Here is a 27,898-nt window from a genome sequence, read left to right on the forward strand (position 1 = left end):
AGTAAGTGTACATAGGAATGCAAACTTAGCCTCAGATTTTGAGTTGTAGGGGTTTCTTTTTATAACCACCTGATATGACAATGCTGCAGCTGAGCATATTTTGTATAAAAAGGCTCACTGGACCATGGGATTTAGGGTCAAATATGTGGCATCTTGATCTATTTATTTTATGAGTTGCAGTGATGTGATCAGCACTTTCATCCCATGCATTCAAGGCAAACAAATACTGTGTGCAAAATGGTTTGCATCATACAGATGGCTTGCTGAGTTATCTAACACTTGCAATTTCGAATTTGGCACTCAGAATAAAACACCAGAAAGCTTTCAGAAGCGTGTCGGGATTATGACATTTCTACCTTTGAAGGACAATTGGGTTCTCGCAGAGGAATCTATGGGGTAGCAGAAGAGTTGTTTCCAACGAAATAATCTAATTTAGGTTATAACATGCATGTGGATCTTTTACAGCAGTTTGCCTTCTTGCTTCAACCCCAGGGGATTCCTTGGTTAGAAGGTTTCTTTCCCTCATTTCTCACTTTTGTTGTTTGTACAGTACTGGAAAGGAAAGAGGCAGCGGGAAGGGGAAACAACTTCTTTGTTTTGACCTGCACGAAGCGTGAAAAGAGTGCACTGTCCAGTGGGGTTACAGCGGGGGCACTTTGACAGGAGGGGGCTTCCATTGTTACAGCCCCACTTGCTCTGTGAATTAACACCATCCTTGTGGCAAAGTTAAACAGCGGCTTGGTATATACCAGCTGACAGTGCAGCAAATATTCAGAGGTTTCTATATTGCTGTTTTACTGGTTCTAAGTTGAGGTTTTGGGTTTTTGTTTTTTTAAAAAATAATGCTTCAATAATATACAGTCATACCTTGGTTTTATGCTTTGATTTGAGTGCTTTCAGTTTAAGTACTCTGCAGACCACTTTCCATTACTTTCAATGGGAAAGTTCGCTTCAGGTTAAGTACGCTTCAGGTTAAGTACAGACTTCCAGAACCAATTGTGTACTTAAACCGAGGTACCACTGTAATGTGTTTTAAACTGTACACCACTTGCATAAATGTGCTTTAAAATAAATAAAATAATAAAATAAAATAAAATAGTAAAAATAAATCATCCATTAGCAGATCACAGATGACAGGGGTCAGGAGAAACCTCTGCCCTAAGACCTTGTGGAGCTGCTATTTGTAGGGGGGAAATTACTGGGTAAGGTGGACCTACTGCCTGCTTCAGTTAAGTAACCTCCTATGTTCACTGATAAAACAGATCCTGGTGAGGTCATACAAATCAAAGAGCTAGTAATAAAACAGAGCTCATACTAGCCACCTGCAACAAATCAAAGTCATCCTTCCAGCTGTCTCAAGATTATCTTTGGCTGTCTTAAACGAAACTTGGAATGATACATATTCACAAAAACAAACTCGTCTGTCATCAGCATCCTATGCAATGGTGACAGAACCTGTCCTTTTCTCTAATTATGCAAAAGCTAGACAAATTCTATGCAAATTCAAAAGTAAATCCACTGGGTTCAATAGGGTTTACTCTCAAGTAAACCTAAGTCTGCAGTCCTGGAGTAAACCACAATGAAGTCAATGGGACTCACTTATGGGTAGTCATTATTCAATTATGCTGTGGATTTTTACAGCTCCCTTTATAAATACAGTTACACAATTTTGAATAGAGGTGGTGGCATATTTCTGTTTAAATCTGAGTTGTTGTTTTTAAGATTCAGCCATACTTAAGGGGCAGGAAGAAGCATTTGTCATTCATACATGAAAGTTTATTCAGGAAGACATCCTTGGCATAAACTATCAATAGAAAAATGAAATACAAGAGATTCCTTTCTCCCCAGTGCATGCCACACATTAATGCCACACCACTTAAGGGCTGATTCCTACATTGTGTGAAATGGAACTCCAGATAAAATACTATCTGCAGGAGGTGCTCATCTGCAGAGTGCACAGTTAAGTTGGGTATATAAGGCAATGACAGAGCAAAAAGGTGGAAGATGAAAACACGGATACCAGAAACTGGGGAGTAATATTGCCAGGTCCAGACCCTGAAAAGGCTCCAGTAAAATGAAAGTCAGACTGAATTCTCACGTGTGACTTCCCTGGTAATTTCAGCACTTTGGAAAGAAAATCGTACACGGTCACAGTCTCCTTTATAGAATGTATAGAAGTCCCTTCAAGGTCTTGGCCTAGCAACCAAGCAATGGAGGCACAGAGACATTGAGTACGCTCCACATCTCATTACTGAAAACTAGTCTACTCCACCTCTGCAATTGGATACTGAACATAATTTTTCTCACCATTCATGTAGAAATATTTTGCAGAACAGTAACTGATTATCAGGAATTGCATTGCATGTTAAGAACATAGGGAGCTGCATCTTGCCATATCAGACTATTTGTCAATCCAGATCAGCATTATCTTCTGTGACTGGAAACAGCTCTTTGAGGACATGGGGCAAAGGTATTTTACATCATTTTCTACCTGATACTTTTTACCTGGGATCTAACCTGGGACGTTATGAATGCTCCATCTCTGAATCCTCCCTGGTTCATTGTGCAGAAGATATGCAGCTCTGTAATTTAAGTGTCAGGGGTATTTAGCTTCACTTGACAGCCATATTAAGCGACAATCCTATTTAAGCTGTCAAATTAATGAAAACTAAGGCACACAATATCTTCTGTGGTTTTACAGACTGCTGTTTCCAGATCTAGGTCTGCAGAAACTGGAAATTTCAGTGGCTCAGCTGTACAAGATTTAGATGGAAAACATACACTTGAGTACTAACTGAAAAGGTCAGAACTTTGAAACAATGTTCCCCCAAAGCCTAATTTCGATGCCATTCAATAATTGCAAGAGGAAAACCCTTGCTACTTAGAAATATAAGCTACTATATGAACACAGGTCTAACCATATCTGATCATAGCACTACCAGTTGTGCTACTTATATCTAGCTTTTTACATTTGATTAATGTCACTACAAATAAATCTCTCCCAAAGAAGTGCCTTGCAAAATGAAATAGGAGTATGTCTTCTATTCAGAAAGAGCTCAGTGACACAGCATCTCTGCATTCTCTCTATTGTCCTGTTTATGTTCAAGTCTTTTCATTGCTCACTACCTCTGGGAAGCAAATAGCAAGTTAGTCTTCTTAATTCATTTTTGAGATGCTGCTGAATAGAGTTAGAGTGAAAAGAAGCCAGTCATTGTTAAGGAACCACTGCTAAAGGAAGGAGAAAGAGAAATGGGCAGTCATAGACTGGCAGCTAGGAAGAATGGGACAATTAAGTGGGGCTTATGCTGGGCTGGCACATGTGCAAATGACATACCTGGAAGCGGCTACTTACGACAGAGCCTATTCACGTTGCGTATTCTTCATACAACAAAATGAACCCACTATGCCAGCTTTCCCCAATCTGGATCCTTCCAGAAGCTGCTGGACTACAGCTCCTATCAAACAACTTGGGCCCAAAGTACCTTAAGGACAATCTGATCCCATGCTCCATCTCAATCATTGAGATCCTCTGATGGGGAATTAGGGTAGTTCAACACACTCATGGCCTTTGCAAGGGACCAAGTCTTTAGTACTAGGCAGGGAAACCTGGTTTGGATTCCCAGTGAATAAAGTCCTAGAAAGTGCCGAGTGGTTGTTCTTGGTTAGAACACTGACAGCCATTCTAGGTGGGAAAAGCCTACCTCTGAGACTTGGTGTAATGAACTGGCAGGATGATGGGGAGAAGGAAGAGGGTTGGAGCCAGGACTGGGACACACTGGGGAAGCAGAGGATGGGGAACGAAGTACTCACAGGGTGATGGAGGTTGGGGAAGGAATGGAGGTCAGTGCACAGAAACCAGAACAGCAGGAGACTTCACCAGAGGGGCCCCTGTCCCCACAAACACAGCAGACTCTGAGGCGTTGGGAGCAGCAAGCGGGGTGCTGAGCCAGGAAGCTGAGGCAGGTAAGGGCCCACAGCCCAGTTCCCTAGCTGGCCAGGTGGGGCTTGCTAGCTCTGGGAGATCATGCGTTCTTCTTCAGCTGGAGTAGGCTTGAAGCAGGTGAGGGTTACAAACCCAAATGCTGCAATCAGGATGGAAGGTATAAAAGCTAATGCAGAGCTGAGGGGCTGTGTCTGCTCAACTATCCATGTCCTGGCCCTTGGGGTACTGCTTTGGGTGTAACTCTGAACTGTACCACGACTGCTTCAGACTTGGTCTACAGTGGTACCTCGGTTTATGAACACAATTGGTTCCGGAAGTCTGTTCATAAACTGAAGCGTTCATAAACTGAAGCGAACTTTCCCATTGAAAGTAATGGAAAGTGGATTAATCTGTTCCAGACGGTCTGCAGAGTACTTAAACTGAAGTGTTCATAAACTGAAGCGAATTTTCCCATTGAAAGTAATGGAAAGTGGATTAATCCGTTCCAGACGGGTCCGCGGAGTATTCAGCCTGAAGCGTACTTAACCTGAAGCATGGGTGTAATTGGTTCCGGATGTCTGTTCATAAACTGAAGCGTTCATAAACTGAAGCGAACTTTCCCATTGAAAGTAATGGAAAGTGAATTAATCCGTTCCAGATGGGTTCGCGGTGTTCGTAAACCGAAAATTCATAAACTGAGGTGTTCATAAACCGAGGATTGACCCTGGACTCTGTTTCTGGACTTTTGGACCTTGGATTTTAGACTAGGCATACTGACTTGCTGCAAGGTAGGCCAGGGTTTCAGGACACTTGGTTTCAAACGAGTGCTGCTTAAAATTTGCTCTGAAAAGAGTGCGTGTTTTAAACTAAGTTTTGTTAAAACCTCATAGAGTGCAATTAAATAAATGTACAGTACAGGGGGTGACCATTTTGCACAGACTTCCATTCTGGGCTCCTACACACGCATTGGTGGAGCGTGCATAAGCCCGCCTCATTATGCCTGTCCCCGGTTTGCCCTTTTCCTGGTCCAAAAGGATCAGCATCAGTGGCCATGCACCAATTGGATGCATGCACAATGGTTGCCCCCTGTAGTGCCTCCTCATACTTTGATCCTCTGGGTGGTCACTGGATAGTCTTCACAGAAATATACCTTTGTGACTGTTAAACATAAAAGGTAGCACAAACAATTCCTCATTGACCTCTGCTGTGTGAATATGATGGGGTGTGTTAATCTATTAATGCACCCAATATATTAGCAATGTCACCCAGCACCCATCTTCAGTGAGGCTGTCTGTAAGAACTATATTGTGAAAGGCACTGTCCAGGTTTGATTTACATTAACCAAAGTGAAACAATGCTAGTTTTCATTCTCTGGTTGTATTTTGCTCCCATTGTAAATGCACACCACCCTGGAATATTCTTTGGTTGGAAATCATTGTTGCTCGGTAATACGTCAGCACATATCAATTTACCAAGACCATGATCAAGTGCAGCCAAACTCGCCCCACCCCCACTGTGAAGCAATTTATTTAAGGCCTCCTTGAAGGCTCTTTCAGTGGACCTCACACAAAGGCTTTCCAGCACATTTATTCTTGAGAGGTTGAGTCAGTCACAAGGAAGTTTCACAATCCAATTTCTCCTTCCTTAAAGTAACCCATTGAAAAGGGCAAAAGTTCACACAACCCGCTACTGTGACCTAGCACTTGAAGCAGGATGTGCAAACAGCCAATGCAATGGTGACAGACTTTCTGCCTATACTGCCCAGTGTAGCAAAAAGCTTATTCACAGCATTACCTTATTTACCTGTCATTTCAGAAGCAATCGGTGAGACTACGTAGAGGGGAGAAGAGCTTCAGAGCACAGTTTTATTTAGTATTGCCTCTCTGTTGGCAATGTTTAAAATTTTAAAAGTTGAATAAACATTTATACTTCCTCTTTAATGCAATATCCTGAAAGGACAAGTTGTCATCAGCTTTGACGATAGCTATAAAACATAATTTGTTCATGGTTTTTATATTATTAGGGACAGACTTGCGTGCTCAAGTCTGGACTTTCATAATAAGAGGAAAGTGAGATAATGAATTTAAAAGAATGCATTAGGACTCCGTTACATGCCAGAAAGAATATGCTAATACACCCAATTCATCCTTTCCTTTAAATAAACAAAGGGATTCCTTTGTGATGTCATAAAATATTCCCTGTGGGGTTTGCACAATGTTTGAAGTTCCTGTGCTACTGAAATAGAAGCTCATAAACAAGCATTTGATTTATGTCATTCCTTAGGAAATTTAAAAATATTTTTTCCCTTGGAATGGATTTTTGGCATATTTTACGTTATGTTTAGTGTTATTAAACACATCCCACAGGAAAGCATTATTGGTCGTGAAAGCTTGCAATTCATCACAGATACTTTCTGCATGCAAGAGTGCCCTCTAGATATGACACAATATTGCCATATGCAAAAACATGTCTATAGCATGAGACTAAACTAAAAGGTATCAATTTCAAGAGTTACTGAAAACCGAGATACATAATGGGTTTCATCCATTGGCAGTGGATGGCCATTTAATCTGGTGAGTTGGAGGCAGGCCCCATAACACAATCTGTCTCTCTCTGTGTGTCTTTCTATCCTGACACACACTTTTTCTATCCTCCCTAATGCTAGCACACACTCATGCATGCGTACACACACACACACACACACACACACACACACACACACACGAGACGTGACAGTGAGTTGGCAGTAAACCACACTGTTCAAGTTGGAATTAACTCTTGATTAGCAAGAACACAATCAAGCAATAGGAGACCGTGCCTGCACAAAGCTGATCTTTTCATGCCTCTTCTGGTTCTGGGAGACAAGGGGAGGGGAACCTGTCACAGTAGGAGGGAGAGATACCCAGCCTTCCTCATCTCTGCCTCTTGGCCTTCCTCATCTCACTCTCCTGCTTCAGCTTCTGCCTCTGATTCTAGACTACTCTCTGCCACAGCCTCTTCCTGCTTACTAAACCCTGCTACCTCTACAGCTTCCAACACCTCCTCCTCCTCCTAGTCTTCCCCCTCTTCTTCCTCTGACAGCTCATCATCAGCCCACAACCAATCCCCTGCTTCCGAGCCTTCTTCCCTTGGTAGTTCCCTAGCTGGTTCATCCCACCATCCCTCTGCATCCAACCGATCCATGACCCTGAAGCTAGAGTCTGCGAGGAGGAAAAGAATAAAGCTAGGGAAGGAGAGCATTTATATAGTTCCTAGTCACCAAATAGCACAGGAGCAAACCAGAGGAGCTGCTTGGGCAAATCACGGATGTGAGGGACAGGGGATATCGCGAAGTCCCTCCCCTCCTGAGTTCAAGCCAATCCCCGAGCACAGGGGGAAGCAGAGAGAGTTCCGATTCCAGTGGGGAAGCAGGAAGTCGTGTCCGAGGCTCAGGCAAGGTAGAGGAGCCAGGGTCCCAGGTGGGACAGGAAGGGGCGAATAAGGGCGGGAGACCCATCCCCCCAACTCCGGAATTACGCAGAAAGAGGAGGGGAAAGAGGATGGGTCTGCCAAAGCTTTTGTGTTGGAGAAAGACGCGCCAAAAGCCATTAGGAGGTTCTGAAACCGACTGACCACATCACTCCGTGTAAATAGCAATGACTTAAGCACTGTAAATACGCAGCACCAATAAAAGAATAAAATGCAGAGCTGCGTAGCGTCGTTACTCTGAAGTAGTCCGCTCCGGCCACTGTGACAGCAACCTCCTAATCCTTTTTGGGCTACTTTGGAGTTGCCGGGATGAGCGTGTCAGAGGCGGAGAGATGGCGGCAGATCGCGGAGCAAGCCCAGCAAGAACTGCAGCAGCTGTCGCTGCAGGCGCAGGGGGAATTGAAGGCAGCTAAAGAAGAGACTAAGAAGGTCCAGGACGACCGGCTACAACTTGCGGAACAGGTGAGAGCGCTACAGGAAAGAGAGCAGGAATTAAGGGCGGTGGCGGTAGACCTCCAAAACAAGCTGGATGCAGAGAAAAACAAGGCGGGAGGGGCACCCCAAGTCCAAGTGCTGCCAGGAAGGAGAGCCGGGACGCTAGTAAGTAAGTTTAATGGAGACCCGAAGGAATATCAGGGCTTTGAGACTGAGATTGTGTATGCTCTTGAGCTGCACCACGATGAGTTCCCTGATGATGAGCACAGGGTAGCGTTTATTGTGGAGCACCTTACCGGGGCAGCCAGGGAGTGGCTAAGACCGTTAATTGCAACAAAGAATCCTTGCATGAAGAATGTCAAACTATTTCTAGAAGGTTTGAAAACGATGTATTCGTCCGATAGTCATATGGACCAGACTAAGGAGGAACTTCACAATTTACGCCAAGGAAATATGACAGTTCGCGCGTATTGGGCGAAATTCACCATGCTGGTGCACAGATTGGGGTGGGAACTAGAGTCACCCCCAATGCAAGCGGCGTTCTACTTGGGGTTGCATGAGGAGGTGAAGGATGAGCTCTCGAGAGGTCCAAAGCCCAGTAATATGGATCAGCTGAGCAAAGCGGCTCTGGCGGTGGGGTTGAGACAGGAATCCCGGTGGAGCGACAAGCAAGCAACGCGCGCAAAGCGGGCTTGGTTCCCACGGTCGCAGGAGAAGCCACCCCCCCAACAACCCTTTCAAGCCACGCCTGGGGCCAGTCAGGACCAGGAACCCATGCAGATTGATAGCGCGCGCGCGCGGGCTTTTCAAACCCCAGCGGCGCCAAGACGCAAGGAGGGAAGGGGTGGGAATTGCTTTCTCTGCAACTCCCCCCAGCATCTCGTCAGAGACTGCCCACATCGCAGGGAGTGGCAAGGAAAGGCGGGAACGGTTGTGCCCTCCCCCACTGACGCAGCACCACAGCAGGGAAACGGGAAAGCCTGGCTGCAGGAGACAAGGGGCAGCAGCCAGGCACAGTCAGCAGACAACAGCCCCAGCCCACCCACCCGCACAGAGAGGAGCAGAGCCAGCCCACCCCTCCCAGAGCAGGAGTGGTTCTAGAAGTGACGCTCACGCTCCCAAATGGCTATCCCCTGACAGTCCTCGCCTTAATTGACAGTGGGGCGTCAGCGAACTTCTTCTCGAGGAACTTTGCAGAAGAGCACCAGATCCAGCTTCTGCAGCTGGATTTTCCTCTGCACGTGGCGACCATTGACGGCAGAGAGCTGCTGGGAGGGGCCATCACTCATCAAACCCCCCCCCCCATGAAAATGACGGTGGGAAGGCACGCAGAGACACTGGCATTCAACGTCACCACCATCTCAGACCCCCCCATCGTCTTGGGCATGAGCTGGCTGGCGCGCCACGACCCCTCCATCAGTTGGCACCAGAGATGCATCACGTTTGGGTCGGACTTTTGTCTGGAACATTGCATGCAGCACCAACCAGGGGAGGGGCCTCCAATAGCCACGGTGGCCACCATGCACGTCAAAGGGGGTGAGGCGATACCCAAGCCGTACTGGGACCTGCAGGAGGTCTTCAGCGAAGCAGAGTCCGACCACCTACCCCCGCACAGGCCTTTTGACTGCCAGATCAACCTGGTGCCAGGGGCAACTATACCCCCAGCCAAGCTGTACGCCATGTCAGACCAGGAACTGGAGGATCTGCGCGCTTTCATCGACAAGAACCTCAAACGGGGGTTCATCAGAGAAAGCAAGGCAGCAGGGGGCAGCCCGGTCTTCTGGGTGGACAAGAAAGACACGCAACAGCGCCGTCTGGTGGTGGATTTTAGACGACTGAATTCAGTGACAGAGCCAGTGGCTTTCCCCATGCCCAGAGTGGATGATCTCCTGACAGCGGCACGCAGGGGCAAGATTTTCACCAAGCTAGACCTGAGGGGGGCGTACAACTTGATCAGGATCCGGGAAGGTGATGAATGGAAAACCACGATGTTCACGCCTCTGGGCTCTTTTGAATATCTGGTGATGCCCTTCGGGTTGCAAGGGGGCTCAGCATGCTTCCAGGCCTTCATGCACCACGTCCTGGGGTCCCTCCTCTTCAGGAAATGCTTGGTCTTCCTGGATGACATCCTTATTTACTCCAATGACCCAGTGCAGCATGTGAAAGATGTCAGGGAGGTGTTGCAGCGCCTGAAGGAGAACCACCTGTATGTGAAGCTGGAGAAGTGCAAGTTTCACACCAAGGAGGTGGACTTCCTGGGCTACAAGCTGTCAGACAAGGGGCTGGCGATGGACAAGGACAAGGTGCAGGCCATCCTGGACTGGCACAGCCCCAGGACGCGCAAAGATGCCCAACGCCTACTAGGCTTTGCCAACTTCTACAGGAAGTTCATCAAGAACTTCTCTCGCGTTACGGCTCCCATCACTGACTGCCTGAGAGGCAAGCAGAAGTTCAGGTGGACACCAGAGGCGCAAGCAGCGTTCGAAAGCCTCAAGAGGGTGTTCGCCTCAGACCAGAACCTGTTCCACGTGGTTCAGGACGCGCCCCTACGCGTGGAGACAGATGCTTCTGATAAAGCTGTGGGCGCCATTTTGTTGCAACTGGACGCCAACAGAGAGTGGAGACCCTGTGCCTTCTTCTCCAGGAAGTTGACCCAGCCAGAGCGAAACTACACGGTGTTTGATCGGGAACTTCTTGCGATCCACGCTGCGTTCCAGCACTGGAGACACTTCCTGGTGGGTGCCAAGCACCCCATCCAAGTGTGCACGGACCACAAAAACCTGGAGTTCTGGAGAACTGCCAGGGTGCTCAACCAGCGGCAGATACGGTGGGCAGAGTTCTTCTCGAACTTCAACTTCTCCATACACTACATCCCGGGAGAGCAGAATGTCAGGGCGGATGCCCTCTCCCGCAAGCCAGAGTACATGGAGGAGGAGGCGCCACCGGCACCCAGGCACATTTCCCCCCCGTCAGCATGGTCCTGCGGAGCAGCAGTGGTGAGCGAGGCAGAACTCACAGCACTGACGGCAGCGGATGAATTTGCCAACCGCATCTTCAGAGAACTGAGAGGGGGGGGGGAGCAGGCAAAAGACTTTGCAGAACGCAGGGGGCTGCTTTTCTACAAAGGTGCACTGTACCTGCCCACCACCCAGCTTAGACGTACGGTCCTCAAGCAGATGCACGACAACCCAACGGTGGGTCATTTTGGGAGGGACAAAACCACTCACCTAGTCATGAGACACTTCTGGTGGCCAGGGGTGAGGGAAGATGTTCGAGACTATGTAAGGGGCTGTGACACCTGCCAGCGGGCAAAGGTGGTCAGAGCAGCGCCACCGGGATTGCTGGAGCCCTTAGCCACGCCACACAGGCCGTGGGAAGTGGTGTCCATGGACTTCATCACAGATCTGCCTTCTTCCAGGGGCAAGACCGCAGTGTTGGTGGTGGTGGACCTCATGTCCAAAATGTGCCATTTTATACCGTGTGCCAGGGCGGTCTCTGCAGAAGAGACAGCCAAACTGTTTGTGGATCACGTATTCAGACTGCATGGATTACCCTTAAGGGTGATTTCGGATCGTGGCCGCCAATTTGTTTCCAGGTTCTGGCGGCGGCTCATGAACCTCCTGCAGGTGGAGGTCAGCTTGTCGACGGCTAGACACCCGCAGACCAATGGACAGGCGGAGAGGGTCAACGCCATTCTGCAGCAGTACCTGAGATGTTACGTCAGCCAGAGGCAAACGGACTGGGTGGATCGCCTGCCACTGGCAGAATTTGCCTACAACAATGCGGTGCACGTCTCCACAGGGGTGTCGCCCTTTAAGGCCAATTACGGGCGTGACCTCAGATCTTTCCCAGAGAGGGAGGGGGAGGAGGAGGAGGAAGGCCCACAGGCTGAGGATTGGGCAGAGGAACTGGAGACGGTGCACCAGCAGCTCAGAGAACACTTGGAGAGAGCCAAGGAAGCGTACAAGAGGGGGGGCAGATCGCCACAGGCGACCGGGGGAGGTCATTAGGGTGGGGGACAAAGTTTGGTTGTCCTCGGAGGGCCTTCCCATCAGAGGGCGATGCAAAAAGCTGGCGCCCAGAAGGTTGGGCCCCTTCACAGTCACGCAACAGGTCAACCCGGTGGCATACAGGCTGGCACTGCCAGAGGACATGAGGGTGCACCCAGTGTTTCATAGATCGCTGCTGTCGCCGTACAGGGAAAGCAGCAGGCTCCGAGACAGCGAACAAACCCCTGAGGGAGGGGGGGAGAGGGAAGGCAGGGAGCAACTCAATGAGGCCACAGCCATCCTGGATTCAAGGTGGGGGGTGGGGGGACTGGAGTACCTCATGGCATGGGAGGATGCTCCACCGTCCCAGAATGAATGGGTCCCAGCCACTCAGATACAGGAGGAATTCCTGGTAGAAGAATTTCACGCCCTCTTTCCCCATAGACCCAAGCCCTGGCACATGGAAAGGGAGGGGGAGGGGGAGGAAGCACGGGAGAGCAGTTCACCATGGCGCTGGGAAGCGGAGTTTGAGGAACCAGAGGATGAGGTATGGGTGTCACCGAGATCCACCCAGTCAGAGGAAGGAGCAGATTGGCAGAACATTTTTACCCCCACCAGCTCTGACGCCACAGACTTTTTGGGATTCCCGTCCTCCCAGGCGGAAGGGGGGGGGCTTGCAGGACTGGGGGGAGGTGTTCACACCAACGGGCTCGGAAAGCACTGAGTTCTTAGGCTTCCAGTCGTCACCGACACCTGGGGGGGACCTGGGGAGGGGTGAAGGAGAGCTTGGGAGGGGGGTGGATGTGAGGGACAGGGGATATCGCGAAGTCCCTCCCCTCCTGAGTTCAAGCCAATCCCCGAGCACAGGGGGAAGCAGAGAGAGTTCCGATTCCAGTGGGGAAGCAGGAAGTCGTGTCCGAGGCTCAGGCAAGGTAGAGGAGCCAGGGTCCCAGGTGGGACAGGAAGGGGCGAATAAGGGCGGGAGACCCATCCCCCCAACTCCGGAATTACGCAGAAAGAGGAGGGGAAAGAGGATGGGTCTGCCAAAGCTTTTGTGTTGGAGAAAGACGCGCCAAAAGCCATTAGGAGGTTCTGAAACCGACTGACCACATCACTCCGTGTAAATAGCAATGACTTAAGCACTGTAAATACGCAGCACCAATAAAAGAATAAAATGCAGAGCTGCGTAGCGTCGTTACTCTGAAGTAGTCCGCTCCGGCCACTGTGACAACACCCTTTCTTCTGTGGCAACAAATACAACACCTCTCTTGTTTAGACCAGTTTTCAGAAGCAAAGCTTCCCTCAAGGCTTGTTCTCTGCCAGAGTGAGTTGCAGCTGACTTGGTCTCTTTTCACCTCATCAGTGCCATCTTTTATTTCAGTCAGATTCAGTCTTCCATTTCCTTTCCTTCTACCGCTGTCTGCATTTATATCTTTTTCTCCTAAAGTTGTGCTCTGGTTAATAAAAGTGAAGCTTGATTTACAGGAAAGTGTAGATGGATAGATGCTTAGTTGACGTGTTAAGGCCAAATATTGAAGTTCTTCTAGCTTTAAGAAAGACTGGGTGTATAAGAGTACGGCAGAGGGGAAAGTAGCATTGTGACATTAAAGGAACATAGGTGCAGTATAAATTTATGTAAGGCTACTCGCTTACACAAACTGGTAGATAATATAATGAATGAGGGTTAAAGGGTTGGCTGTGTGCTTTTAGCAGAGTCCTCTGAGAGATACAATGTACATGTGGTTTTCATTTGGCATCTGCCAAGAAAGAGCTAGGCTAGCACAGTTGCTAGAAGTGCCAATGTGCTTTGCATTTTCTGTTATGTCAGTTGTCATTAGAGACCTTTTTTTCTTTCTTGTAAAGTACAATAGGATCAAAAAGGGCAGACATCTTTTAGTGGGCATTGCATTCAAACTCATTGGTCCTTAGTTGCTTTTTAATGACATGTCAGAGGGTAACTTTTGATTGGTTAAAGAAAATAACATAGCAGCAACTAAAGGAAATAATTGGTATTTCAACATAATTAGAGAAGGACTGTTTCCTTTGCTATATATAATTGACCCTATCCATGAGGACTCATGACAAATAATTGAAAGAGCAGAACTCTGGCTGTATTAAATGCCAGGCATGTGTCCATGGAATGCATACAAGGTGCTGATGATGATGAAAAATTAAATACTCAATAAACCAGGCATGGAGTGGAAATAAAGCTTCTTTTATTATAACACTCGGACAGCTGTTACAAACGAAATGCATTTTCCTGACATGTAAGTGGAACCTTGGTACAATCTAGTTGGGACATTCCTTTTAGTTATGTGCTGGCAAAAATCAGAAGTAATTCCTAGAAGCCGTTTTGCAAAAACAGTGTGTGCAGCTAACTAATGGAAACTATACAAATATCCAACAGCAGCTGGCATGGTGGGTCAGAGATACCCAGAGCTCCCTCCTGACACCAGCAATGGATGGAGATGGAGCACCTCTGCCCACTCCAGTCTCATCCAGGTAAGGTGAAGCAGCACCAGTCTTGGGATGGTGGTTCTGCCCCATCCCACTGGCTGCTACTGCAATATTAACAGATGTTGGCAATGGCCCATCTCAGAAACCAAGGGTCACTTTGAGAATGCACTCCTACACATAGAAGTCTCATTGTGCACAATGTGGCTTAACCCCAGGAAAACAAGTGCACACAGGATTGCAACCTATTCCCCCCCCTCCAGTAGTACAGTATTCTGAGGAACTATGGGATTCCTCAGTTAAAAGCTCAATAGTGGAAGACAATCTGCCTTAAGGGCTTTCCCTAGGCATCTGATTAGCCACCGTGAACAGGATGCTGGACTAAATGGGCCTTTTGAATTGATCCAGCAGGGCTCTCCTTAGGTTCTGTGCTTCAGAGAAGCTTGTCCACCACAACTGATAGTGGAATGAGCTGTGTTTTCTTGAAGGACAACTTTCCCTCTGTCACTCATCTCTCCTTGCAGTGCACAGCTGCAGAGGATCGTTGGATATGTTCTGGAACATTCAGTTTCCACAACCCAATAGACCAAGCCAGTGAACCAAGAACACATCCTAAACCATCCTCAAGACTTTTCTGTGGTTATGTAGCAGATGTGTAAGAATTTCTCAGCAGATCAAAAATCTGGAAAAGTGGTTTTCTGTAGACAAAAAATGTGAAAACCACTTCTGTGCAGTATTATGTTCTCTTCTAACTATATAATCCCCTGTAGGAAATACATAAATGTTTTAAGACTTTCTTTCTTACTTTACACTGGACACAGCCAAGCCACAGTGAGGCCCTCGGAAGTTAACCCTCTCATGCATAAATGAATCTGATTTCGAAGCACTTTGCATTAGCTGAATTATGTCCATGGTTTATTGTATTTTACAGTCTTGTTTTGATGCTATTGGTAGGGAACTCTGTACATAATAGTCACTATTACTGCTACTCATTCAGATATATACAAAAGTTCATACCCATTACAAGTATATTTTTATAATACCCTGAAATAAATCTGCTACTTAATCAAAAAAAGAACAAAGGCATAAATAAGAAAAGAAAAAGAAGAGAATGTGACAAAAAAAATTAAAGAAAGATAAAGACAAAGACTTCCGGTTCTTTGTCCTGCAGCTAAATATACTATCCACTAATTAAGAGCCAACCATTATATCCTCTGTAAACCAGTATTTTTTCAATCTTCAAATCACTTTACTATAAGTTCATTTTCTCTTTCACTCAAGAAGTCCGTAAGAAGTTTCAAGTCCTGAATAAATGTCAACAATTATTTGCCATCTTAGCCAAGTTTAATAATTTTATCAGCCAGGGCTGTATTTTTTCATCTTTGTGCATATAATAATCTTGCCACTATAATCATAGGTTGGAGTAATCTTCTATAATTATTTCCCAGTTCTGTATCTATTAACCCCAAAAGAAAGAGTTCCAGCTTCAATTGACTATTAACCTTTAAAATCTGCTGTATGTACTTGTAGCCAATATATTTTAGCCTTTTTACATGTCCACCTTGGAAGTACCATTCCTTGATGGCAAACACATTTCTTGCCACTGGTTAGTGTCTGAAATTAAACTTGATTGGGCAGCACTGACTCTTGATGCACAACATTGATTTAGCTTGACTGCTTTCTTAGCGTTGACCTATAGCTTCCCTGATGAATTCAAAGTACCATTAGAAACAACTTTTCAGAGCATTAAATAAAAAGGGAGTTTCATTTACAGAAAGCAGCTGTTGCCATGCAGGTTTAGGTTAGGACCATGGTGCAGGAGCAAAATCCAATCATTTGCTCCCATACTAGTTCCAGAAGTAGGCCCATAAGTCTTCTCTTCCATATGTTCCCCAAAATGATTCAGGGTCCAGTTTGGCATTTTTGGAGTGGCCTGGGGCGATCTAGGCTCCAAACTGGTTTGTGGGCCTTTTTTAGCCATGCAATCAGGGGACATGGGAGAGATATGCCTCCCCTCCCTCCTCTCTGGACCATGTATTTAATCAGGTTTTATAACTTTGTGGTCAAGGGTGGGATGGGGAAGGAGACACATACAGGCTGTCTGGGTGTTTCCTTCTGACCCACACTGTTTCTTGCTGCCAGACCATCTCCCCCCTTTTGACAGACCTAGATCACTCTGGATGGATCTGGGACTGCTGTAATCCCGGACTGCTGAGAGTTCTTGTCCCATGTTATTTAAGCCAAACATGCTGAGGATTAGTACATAAATAAGGATGTTCCTGCTTGAAAGGAGGAAAATAGCAGCATAGAGCAAAGCACCAGCAAGAAGAATGAAATCAACAATAATATAACTAATAAATAAATCAGAATTGATGTATTGTTTGTGAAACCAGTGGAATGTTTGCCACACATAATAGGTGTGGGCTCCAGCAACAATTCCCCCCCCCATATTTGTGCATAAGTTATAGTAAACCATTCTTTTTTGGGGGGGATTTTGTAGGATTGCAATGACCAAGCTACCATGGGACAAGAGAGCTCACTAGCTTTGTTTTCTTTATAGGCTCTGAGTTCTCACATGTTCTTAGCTTTCTATCCTTTGTGACTATTTCTGGCAGGGTGAATTAAATGTTAAGGTGGTTGGAGTGTCAAAAGTGTCCCACAATGGACTGAGATCATGAGCACACCAGATGTTTCACTAACATTATTTGCAGTGGTGTGCTAGAGTTTTATCCATTCTATAACATGTCTCTTGTAGGCTTTGAGTGCCTCATTTTAGTAAGGAAGACAGGTCATGCTATACTTCCCTGCTACAGAATGTAAAGGTGACTACTCTTCAGCTGAAGTTAAGTTCTGTATATAAAAATATTACAAAGGAGAAGGATCGCAACACCTAATAGAAGATATGAGGATGGATTCTGAAGAGCTCTTATGACTAAACCTAATGTAATTTACAAGAAGGATTGCCTTCAGGGAATGGATTGTAGATGCTAGGGTATTAGAAGGGGGAGAGTAGCAACCGATATTTGGATTACTTGAACCTTCGTTTTACAAAATGTCAGGAGGAGTTTTAGAGAGCTCTCATGCTATGCCTCTTACTTAGTGCCCCAAGACAGATTGTACTCATGGAATGAAATAAATGAGAATTCCATGTGGACATAAGTGACATCCTGCACTAGGTTCAATACAAAAGAAACAAGATCCTCTTTGAAATGGTTAGGTGACCATCCAGAAATGACAGCTGAGTAATTTGCCTTGTGATTACCTACTCATGTGAGTCATAGAGCATGATGCACACAAAACATTACTCATGTTTGAAAATCAATGGGTACAAAAATAAAGAGATGAATTCTAAAGCCAGATAAGACCCAGCTTTTTTCAAGGCAAATCATACCACGTCCTCCATTCTCCAATCTGCAAAGACTAGTAGTATTATAAAGATGAACATGAAGTTGATAGAGTACTATAAAAAAATTCCTTCAGTAGCACCTTAAAGACCAACTAAGTTTTTATTTTGGTATGAGCTTTCGTGTGCATGCACACTTCTTCAGATGGAGTACTGTAAGTGTAATATTAAAGCGGTTGCTACTATTACTAATTATTTTTAATTAAATAATAATTTTACACGGCAGTTCCACATTAACAAACCCTGGCTCACATTATCTCAAGTAAGTCTTTTAATGCATCTCAACCATTTGTGGGTTTGCAAATTACAACAGCAATTTGGACACAGGACAGAATCTTCAGCACTTCCTCCCATGCCCTCTTGGCCGGAGGAAACGGCCCTTCTGCCCTCAGTATCTGAAGATGAGCAGCATCTCCACCATTCCCATCTTATAAAAGGTTGTGATTACAGAACAAGCGATCCTGCCTCTTGTCCAGACAGTTCCCACAGAAGGGCAAGTCTTTCCAGATTTCACAAGGCTTCAAGCAGAATCTCTGCTATGGCAACATCCCTTTATTACCCACAATGAAGAGTGGAAGGGCAGCAGAACTCACTGGGAGCTATCCATGGTCCTGATAGGGCCTGCCTGAATCTGGACATACCCTGCCATGTCAAGCTATAAGTTTCATTTACACACAGCTTTGTAAATATGTCTTGTATGTTAAAAACTTTTTGTGGGGGTTTTTTAGTCAGTGTTTCAGTTCAAAGAAACACTGTGCCAAAAAAGTGCACACTTGTGCACTTAGAAATTGCATGCCTATTTGTTTGCAAAGGAAGGCCTCCACAAGTCAGCCCACCTTTTCTACGAGAGCCACCAAAACCGTTACCAAGTCTGCACCAAGTCCTATGCCTTCAACCACTTCCCCAAAAGGATGGCATTGAAGACAGACTTCTGTTTGAGCTGCTCTCTGACTTCTGTCTGTGATAATAAGGGGAATACTAACTCACTTGTTAAAACTTGGCTATTTGTTACAAGCAGACGTCAGTAAGCACAAACTGGATGTTCCTACACGTGAGTGTGGAATAATGAGGTTAAACTAATGGCAACTTGAACCGGAGCATCTCTCTTAAGTTCCCACCCTTTTCAGGAAGCTGCTGTCTCCTGGATGAATTTAGAGATTCCGTTGTGCATTGATTAGCATCTGAATAATAGCACAATCACATTCTCCCTCCCCTCCCCCATTGCTCCAGTTCTTGTGCTCTTGGTATGAGAGGCAGCAGACTCTTTCCTTGGAGTTTTATAAGCAGAGACTGGACGGCCATCTGTCATGTATGATCTGGTTGAGATTCTTGCATTGCTGGGGGTTAGTCTAGAGCAGGCACCCCCAAACTGCAGCCCTCCAGATGTTTTGGCCTACAACTCCCATGATCCCTAGCTAACAGGACCAGTGGTCAGGGATGATGGGAATTGTAGTCCAAAACATCTGGAGGGCCACAGTTTGGGGATACCTGGTCTAGACAGTAATTGGGATCCCCTCCAACTCTGCAATGGTATTACTGGCAAGTTATAGCCCTTCATATGTTACGAAAGAAATGGCACACATGCAGGCCAGCACTTCTGCTATCCCAAACATTTAAAATAGTTTGTAGTTTACTGTGAGGCTATTAGTGTGACATGAAAACAGCTATTGCACCCTCATGGGTATGAATTTTTATTTCAGAGCCGAGGCTTTAAAGGTAGCGTATGCAAGGGAATATATTCCTTGTGACACTTAACAATGCTATTTGCATTCTGTTGGTGAGAAAATTCTACTGGTTCAACAACATAAGTTAATGATTTTCATTTGCTTTTATGCAATACTTGGGCTGGATTTTCTTCATTGGTACTGCTAGTGTATTTTCTCCTGGAGCTGGAGACACCACATAGAACAGATTGTCTCCTTTTCAAAATGGCCTTGATTTTCTGTGGTGAGCTGTTACATGCCAAGTTTACCACGGAGACAAATGCTATGTAATGTGAAGCAGCCTTCGTCTTGCAGCTGTGATGTGCGCAGCAATCTTAACTTCAGTCATTTTGGCTCCTCACTTGACTTCATCAGCTCCTTTTCTTTGCCTTGACACTATAATGATATGACTCATGCCTTGGCTACTAGGCTTGCTCATGGAACTGCCAAAACATACTATATGGACTGGGAAGGAACAACACAATTTCTCACTACAGATGGCTTTCACATGTTACACTCTAAATATGTCTTATACAGACATTGGCCCAACTAGCTCGGTATTGTTCACAATGACAGCCAGTAGACTGAAGCAGAGACCTTTTGCTCTACCACTGAGCCAAGACCCTAAGTATACAAAATCATTTTCTGCTACTGCTGTTCTGCAATAAAAAAAGCATTAATGAAGGACAGCCGATTAACTACATTTTTTTCTATGATCAAGAGTGCATACTAGCACTTTCTCATCAGGGACTGATACAAGAAGCTAATGGAAATGAAAAATGTACAGTATATAAATGGCACATGAGAAATGGAAAGGAACCACTGAGTAATTTAGTACCACCTCCTCACTGTGCGTGTGCTGTTTATTCAAATTACAAAGATATAGATGACGTTTGTTGTTGTGGAGTTAGATGAAGCAAGGTGGCAGTGCATAGCACTCATACTTCCATAAGCTAGTCAGGCTGCGATATCCAACAAGTATGTAAACTGCATATTTTTCAGCTGACTGTTCAGAATCATTACTAAATATGTTAGGGTTTTGTTTGACAGAATTTCCATTTTAGACACACATAAAGATTATAAAATGAAACAGATGACAAATATTCCTGAATAGCCAAGGCCATCACTGGATGTTTATATTTTAGATCTATGACTTAATATTCTTATAGCTCTTCTGAGAGCCTGGTGTAAGCAAGGAACAACTTCTTCCCAGGATGAGCATTTACAGGAATGCACGTTCCATTCTGAGTAATTTAAAGAGGAGTGGCTTCAAATGTTATGAGAAGTGCTGATAGGTGGATGCACAAAGTGGCACCCACTTCTGCCTTCTCACTTTCAGTGTCCTGAATTAACAGGGTTTTGTGCAAGGAGGAAGCTTAGCTACAGATTCCCTCTCCACACAAAATACCACCCCACCCCCCACTTTGAGACCTTACACCACGGGTGTCAAACACAAGGCCCGGGGGCCTAATCCGGCCCGCCAGACCTCGTCATGTGGCCCGCGTAGCCGCCGCCGACAATACCTGCTGACAGTAGTTCTGGAGCCTGCGATTGGCCAAGGGTCAAAACCGGGGGCGGGGCTGCAGGCGGAGGCCGGGGCGCTAGAGCCACGCTGACGGCCTTGGCCAGGGAATTTCAATTTCGAATGAGGCTGAGAGAGGCGGTGGCACAGCGGCCAGACGGGGAAGTGAGATGCAGGAGGAGGAGAAGGAGGAAGCCCGCCGAGGAGGAAAGCCCTACAGGCGCCGGCGGCAAAGTTGGTGCCGGGACGGAGCAGCGCTGGATTTTTTTTTGGCGAGCTTTGCTGTTGTCTCCGAGAGCGAGTGAGGCGGCACTGGGGAGCCGCCGCCCGCCGCTTCCCTTCCTCTCCTCGGCTGCATCCGGGAGGTGGGCGAGCGAGCGGGCGAAAGGGACGCGGAGTGAGCCTGAGGGGAAAGTAGGCGAAGCGCAACAGCCGCTCTCTTGATGGAGCTGGGTTTCTCTTCCCTCTTCCCCCGTTTTCTCCTCATAGACACTCGGGAGGGTGCCTGGCTTTTGCTCTGCCCCCCACCCCCGAGCCGCCCTTTGGCTTCTCAGTTCCGGCGGAGCTGCTCCCCGGGGGGCGGCCGGGAGGGAGGCGGCGGCGACGGCACGGGTTCCTGCTCTTCCCGCTCTGCCGCCTCCTCCTCTCAGCCCCTTGTGATGTAGGGCTCCAGATGGAGTCGCCTCGTGGTTTGAGTAGGTGGGAGGGGAATTTTTTTTTGGGGGGGGGGAGATTTTCAAGCCTCCTCTGCCTGCAGTCCCGGTAGGGAGAGGCGGCGGCGAAGACGACAACAGCGCGGGTGGGGGAAAGAGCAGCTCTGAGGCGAAGATGCACGTCCGCTGGGGCTGCCGCCCCTTCCTCCTCGGGAAATCCGCTGCCCTCCCTCAGCGCGAGGGGAAGGGACTCTGGCACTGAGGAAGGAGGATGCAAAAGCAAAGCAGTGAGTTGGCGCTGCATCGCATGTTCCTGCCCCTCTCCAAAGCATGGGGTGGGTTGCAGCGTGTGGCATCCTGCCTAGCGGGGTTTGGGTGTGCGCAGGGCGGGAGAGGGAAGCCCTCTTTCCATCTGCAGGTTTTTAATCCCAGCAGTGGCTTTCTCCTTCCTGCCAAAGGTTTAGTTGAGCCCCCCCCCCCTCCGGAAGCCGTCGATCCCCACCTTTTGTTCAAATTTCCCTCGTTTACATCCCCTCTCACACACGCGCCACAACGCAGGAATGTGATCCGCGTGGGGGCGGGAATGAGCTTACATTATTACAAAAAACAGTAATAATTGAATGCAGTGACAATAATTTATGATAATAAAGAGTGGACACATAGTCCTACAGACACAACCGGCCCTTTGAGGGTGACCAAACTGCTGATGCGGCCCCCGATGAATTTGAGTTTGACACCCCTGCCTTACACAGAATATGCAAAAGAAAATATCTCCACAAACCAAGGTATGAAGATAGGATCTGACGCTGGCTTCATATCATAGCTTGGCAAGAGCTCTCAGGTCACAGTTACTTAGTTTGGATGTCACAGGAAACAGGGCTTAAGAAACAACAAAAATCTTCACTGAAACCAGGGATGCAAGGACCCACGGTTCATCAGGCTGGGATGGTAACATTTGAAATGGGCCACTGCCATATTTGCTTATTTTACTTCTGTGTGGTGAAAAGAAAAAGTGCAGTAATGTGTATCTTTGCTATCAAGTGTCTATTTATAGTACCCCTATATTCTTGTAGATTCTACTATTACTCTTCTATACTATAGAATTACAAAGAAGCATTAGGAAGATAATGTGCATGAAGAAAAATTGTTAGAACAAACACTATTTTGCCTTGTCCCAAGCAATTTATTTGAACCATTTTACTTAGATGTTTTGCTGTGCAAACATGAACTCTCATTAGAATTATGAGCTTTGCTATACACTGAAAGTTTCAGAATGCTGTTTCTTTTGAAATAATACAGGCATTGTATAATCATACAAATTATCTTATACATTTAAATTTACAAGAACAGTCTTGGATAGAACTGCCGTACCACAAGGGCATTTAAAAAGCATGCAGACCATTTAGACATTTACAGGTTCAAATCTTTATTGTTTTAAAATTCTACGTGTCTTTTACAATACAATAATTTGTTACTTCAATGACCTTTTCATAGTTAATGTACAATGGATTCTTTTTTCCTGAACCTCAGCCATGAAATATAATTTTATCAATATGATTTTTCTAAATAGATTAATACAAGACTTCTCTGTGGATTGGGAAGGTTCAGGTACTTCATTTAAATACAAGAGCACATCTGCTTCCCTTCAAAATTCTGTGATCAATCCTTCGAAAAAGCTTTTGAAGACTCCAGCTTTACCTATTGCTGTTTCGTATCAGTCTAACATTTTTCTTCTCTCTCTTTTCTATTAAAGGGCTTTGTAACGCAAGTTGCAGTAGTTACCTTTTCATCTACTGAGGCAAACTCATGTTGAAGAAACTTATGATTATCTGCATGCAATGAACACTCTTTAAATAACTGATGAATTTATACATATTATAAAGAATCTGTTAAAGAGTGCAAGTATTTTGATAATGATTTCACAAAAGGTCATATGCTGGTAATAATGGTAGCTAACATTTAACACCTAATAGGAACTAATGTATATTTAACAGGCAATTAGCATGGCTAGTAAATAAGCCATGATATGTAAGATTTGCCCTTTCAGAAAATGAACTCATTTGGTCCACACTTCTAAAGTTATCCAGGTAAAAAATTGGAACAGTTAGGCCAGACATTGTGATGAAATCCTTGTTTCTAAAATGTAACACATTAAAAAGGAAGGGTGGGGGGGAAACAGTATTACATTGTGGAGCATTGTCATGGGACCTCAGTATAAAAAGATGATGGCCTGCTACTTGGGAGTGGTGAATGACAACTGAAGGCCAGGCCAGAAAAAAATGGTGATGAGGAGTTTCCATCATGTGTTATACTTTCTTGTTCCATGGCACCGCTTTTACTCTGTAGAATTTTGTACCCAAAGGAACTTTAAATCTGTTTTGTGCCTAAGCAAAAACAAAAACACACATATGCAAATAATTATTTGAAATATACCAGAGCTAGTCAGAAGACAATACTTTTTCATCTCATTTCTTTGCAGACATGGCTGAGCTGGCAGCTGTATAGCATTTTTCTCCCCAGTTCATAATCACAGCTTGTTTTATTCACAATGAGGGTTCACTAATTCATGCAAGCACAATAACACTAGCTAAATATAAATCAGGCGTCCTTTGACAAGCTCAGTATCTTTAAGGTGCAAATGGTCAAATACACAGAAATTCTCTGTGAATGGGCAATGCAACTAATTTACCCAAATAAAGAGAATAAGATATTTAATGTACATTAAGTAAAACTGAATCTCCTTTTGAGGTCAGTTACTATTTCACCATCTAGTGCAGGCACCCCCAAACTTCGGCCCTCCAGATGTTTTGGACTACAATTCCCATCATCCCTGACCACTGGTCCTGTTAGCTAGGGATCATGGGAGTTGTAGGCCAAAACATCTGGAGGGCCACAGTTTGGGGATGCCTGATCTAGTGGGCTATGGGTAAAAAAATGTAATTTTGTGACACCTCAAAGCACTTGCTTCTTGATTAGCTATTGGCAGCAGCTCAACAAATTACTGAAGTACTTGCTCCAAGATAATTAAAAGTATTTCATGGTTAGCCAAGCTTTTAGACTTAAGACGTTGATCCAGAGCACTTTCATAAAAATAGTAGTGTTGATGGCTAACTATGATATGTGAAGGATGAATTAAAAAGTTAACGATTACAGTCATACCTCGGGTTACGGCCACTTCAGGTTGCGCATTTTCGAGTTGTGCACCGTGCTGAACCCGGAAGTCCCGGAACAGGCTACTTCCGGGTTTCGGCGCTCGCACATGCGCAGAAACACCAAGTCATGACCTGCACATGTGCAGATGCGCACTGCAGGTTGCGAACATTGCGGGTTGCAAAATGCCTCCTGCACGGATCACGTTCGCAACCCGAGCACCCACTGTACTATATTTCTACATGTATAAGACTAAGTTTTTTTCCCTAGAAAATAATGTCAAAAATTAGGGGGCGTCTTATACATGGGGGTGTCTTATAGACGAAAAAATATGGCACTTTAAATATTAATCCTACAACTTAGTTTAAAATAGAGTTATGAGTAAGAATGAGGGTAAAGTTCCCTCTTAACTAAAAGGAACTTTTGCAACTTTTTTCAATGAGCCATGCTGAAACTGAATATCTATCCTTACCTTTTTTGCCTGACAATATTCCTTTTCCATCACTTTTCCCAACACCCAGGGTCTTCTAGATGCTCCTGAAGCTGGAAGGAGAATATTTATTACTTGTGGCATGATAATATCCAAACTACTTTAGGCACAAAATTGTTCATGGCCATTTATCTAGCAGGCACATTATAATCTTAATTTTAACTATCTGACGGAATAAAAAACTTCCATATACAAAATGTTACCTCAATTTGGTACAATATTCTAAATTCATAATCTTGCATTTGAATTTGAAAAAGCGTATACAGTAGTGGCAAAAATGTGTATGGTGGCATATTCTCATCTTTTTGCGACATACTGATAAAAGAAATTGGTTTATTGCATGGTGTGTAAGAGGGATCTAATCTCACCAAGGAACAATAGAAGATAAAAGCAAGCAGACAGCTCACCTTCATCTCTGCTGCACTTCAGTTGCCCAACCCAGCACCATAGGAAATTTCCTTAGGCAACTTTAAAGCTACATGGACATTAATTAGTGGGGCATACTTTGATTCTTCATCTTTTTCATGCCACCTTCCTCAAATCCACCCACCCACAGATATTGCTTCCCTACTACTCATTAGAGAAGCAAAGCATTAAACCTCCCTCCTCAATGCTGCACAAAACACTTAAGTAGCAGAAGAAAAAGACTGCGGCTACACTCTCATTTCCTCACTGCTCAGTTCATCGGCAGGCGGGACACCACAAGCTGCATAAAATTAAGACAGTGAGCTGCAAGTAGTATGCGGGCAAGGGATTGCCCACCTCTGTACTACAGATAGAAACAATGGGTATGTTTCTTGGTACATATGCATAATGGCTGGCGACTATGCACATTGTCCAGAAAATGTAAAAAATGCAGTTAGGTTATGTACAATGCCCCACTCAAATACCTTATGCATGGAAAATATATGTACAAAATACTATCAACTTGTAAGCATTCAATAAGTCCTGCTGTAAAGTATCTATATTGACTGGAAAATGTGCACAATTCCCTCTTTATGTTCACATTTTTCATAAGATGTGGTAATCATGCACTAGCCAGCTGTTATATATACTGGCCCCAACATGCAAATGTAATACATGCATTCACATGTTCAAACATAAATTTTAAGCAGATTATTGTAAGACTGAATGTTTAAATGCACCAGAAGAACATTCTCTCCAGAGTTACGACACTTACCACACTCACCTGGTTTGAGATCCAGTGCAGCAAGAGATTCCGAGTGTAAGAAATACAAAGTTGGGCTAACAGTAAATAATACATAGTTGTCGTGACGTTCATCTAAAATAATGAGAACCAAATCGCCAACCTGAAAACTGGATAAAAAATACAAGGCTCAGAAGAAAAGCAGCACAATCGTATTTTTGTTTACTCAGAGGAAAACCCTACTAAGTTCAGTGGGCTTCCTCCCAGGAAAGGGACCACAAGATCTGAGTCATTATGCCCTTTACAGACTTTGGTGCCGTGATATGCTTTTGAAGCATTATGTAGTTTTTGCTTTCACCAGCTAGGTATGGGCATGTTGCCAGAATAGGGGACTTTTGTGTTGAACCAAAGGTGAAATGTTCTGGAAGGCCTGCAGACACCGTCTTGGTAGTCAAGATAACCCCAAGCTAATTGGCAGTTGTTGCACGAATGAGCTCATAGATGTTTATATTCACTTGCTTTGATATATGCTAACTAGCCTGCTTTGATGCTGTGCTTATCTGTGGGCTTTGGGGTACTGGGCTCTAGGCCCAGAGAAGGGAGCAGCATTGGACAGTTGCCACCTATGGCCTCACTGGCCAGGTGTGATGGGAGGTTCTGGGTAAACTCACATATGTTGCTTTGTGCATAAAGGATGTATACATCGCCGAAGAATTGATGCCTTTGAATTATGGTGCTGGAGGAGACTCTTGAGAGTCCCATGGACTGCAAGAAGATAAAACCTATCCATTCTTAAGGAAATCAGCCCTGAGTGCTCCCTGGAAGGACAGATCGTGAAGCTGAGGCTCCAATACTTTGGCCACCTCATGAGAAGAGAAGAATCCTTGGAAAAGACCCTGATGTTGGGAAAGATTGAGGGCACTAGGAGAAGGGGACGACAGAGGACGAGATGGTTGGACAGTGTTCTCGAAGCTACGAACATGAGTTTGACCAAACTGCGGGAGGCAGTGCAAGACAGGAGTGCCTGGCGTGCTATGGTCCATGGGGTCACGAAGAGTCGGACACGACTAAACAACTAAACAACAACAACAACATGTTTGCTTGGGTGTGGACAAGCCATCTCCTTACTGCGATGTCCATCCCACTTCTGTAAAGGCTGGGAGACCTGGTAGGCTGCAAGTCCACACCACCTTTTAATAAAGCACTAGAACTGGTCACTCTGGTGTTTTTGACATCCTTCTTTGGTATCGCTGCATCCGACCAGCCCCACAAGCCCTCCTTTGGGCCAGTGGATCAGGACAACTTTATAAAACAAACTGTAACCCATTATGCATTTCTATATGACTTTGTGAAACAAAAGTACATATGTAGTGGGCTGTTCTAAAAAAATACAGTCAGTGCTGTGCAGTAGGTAGTATCGGACTAGAAGTGGGAAGACAGGTTCAAATCCTCACTTTCAGCTACACAGTTGTTGTGTGTGGGGAACCTCTACTGGAGAGTACTCCCTTAAGGATGCAGCCCAGTATCTCTTGAATGACATCAACCAGGTTTTTTGTGTTTGG

General features: G+C 45.4%; 1 protein-coding gene across 2 annotated transcripts in view; it reads right to left on the reverse strand.

The window, feature by feature from the left end:
• Positions 1–22,711: 22,711 nt before the first annotated feature.
• RB1CC1 (RB1 inducible coiled-coil 1) overlaps positions 22,712–27,898 on the reverse strand; it is a 47,522-nt gene continuing 42,335 nt past the window's right edge. Inside the window, exons 22-24 of one of the 2 annotated variants that reach the window (XM_035125017.3) lie at positions 26,379–26,506; positions 25,172–25,242; positions 22,712–23,933 (exon numbers count right to left, since the gene is read on the reverse strand). In XM_035125017.3, the coding sequence (XP_034980908.2) occupies positions 23,856–23,933; positions 25,172–25,242; positions 26,379–26,506 (277 nt within the window). In that variant the 3' untranslated portion in view covers positions 22,712–23,855. Of the gene's footprint in view, positions 23,934–25,171; positions 25,243–26,369; positions 26,507–27,898 lie in introns of both variants that reach the window. The other variant, XM_035125015.3, reaches the window with a different exon arrangement.

This window comes from Zootoca vivipara, chromosome 8 (assembly GCF_965207765.1).
Source record: "Zootoca vivipara chromosome 8, rZooViv2.hap1.1, whole genome shotgun sequence".
Classification (NCBI taxonomy): domain Eukaryota; kingdom Metazoa; phylum Chordata; class Lepidosauria; order Squamata; family Lacertidae; genus Zootoca; species Zootoca vivipara.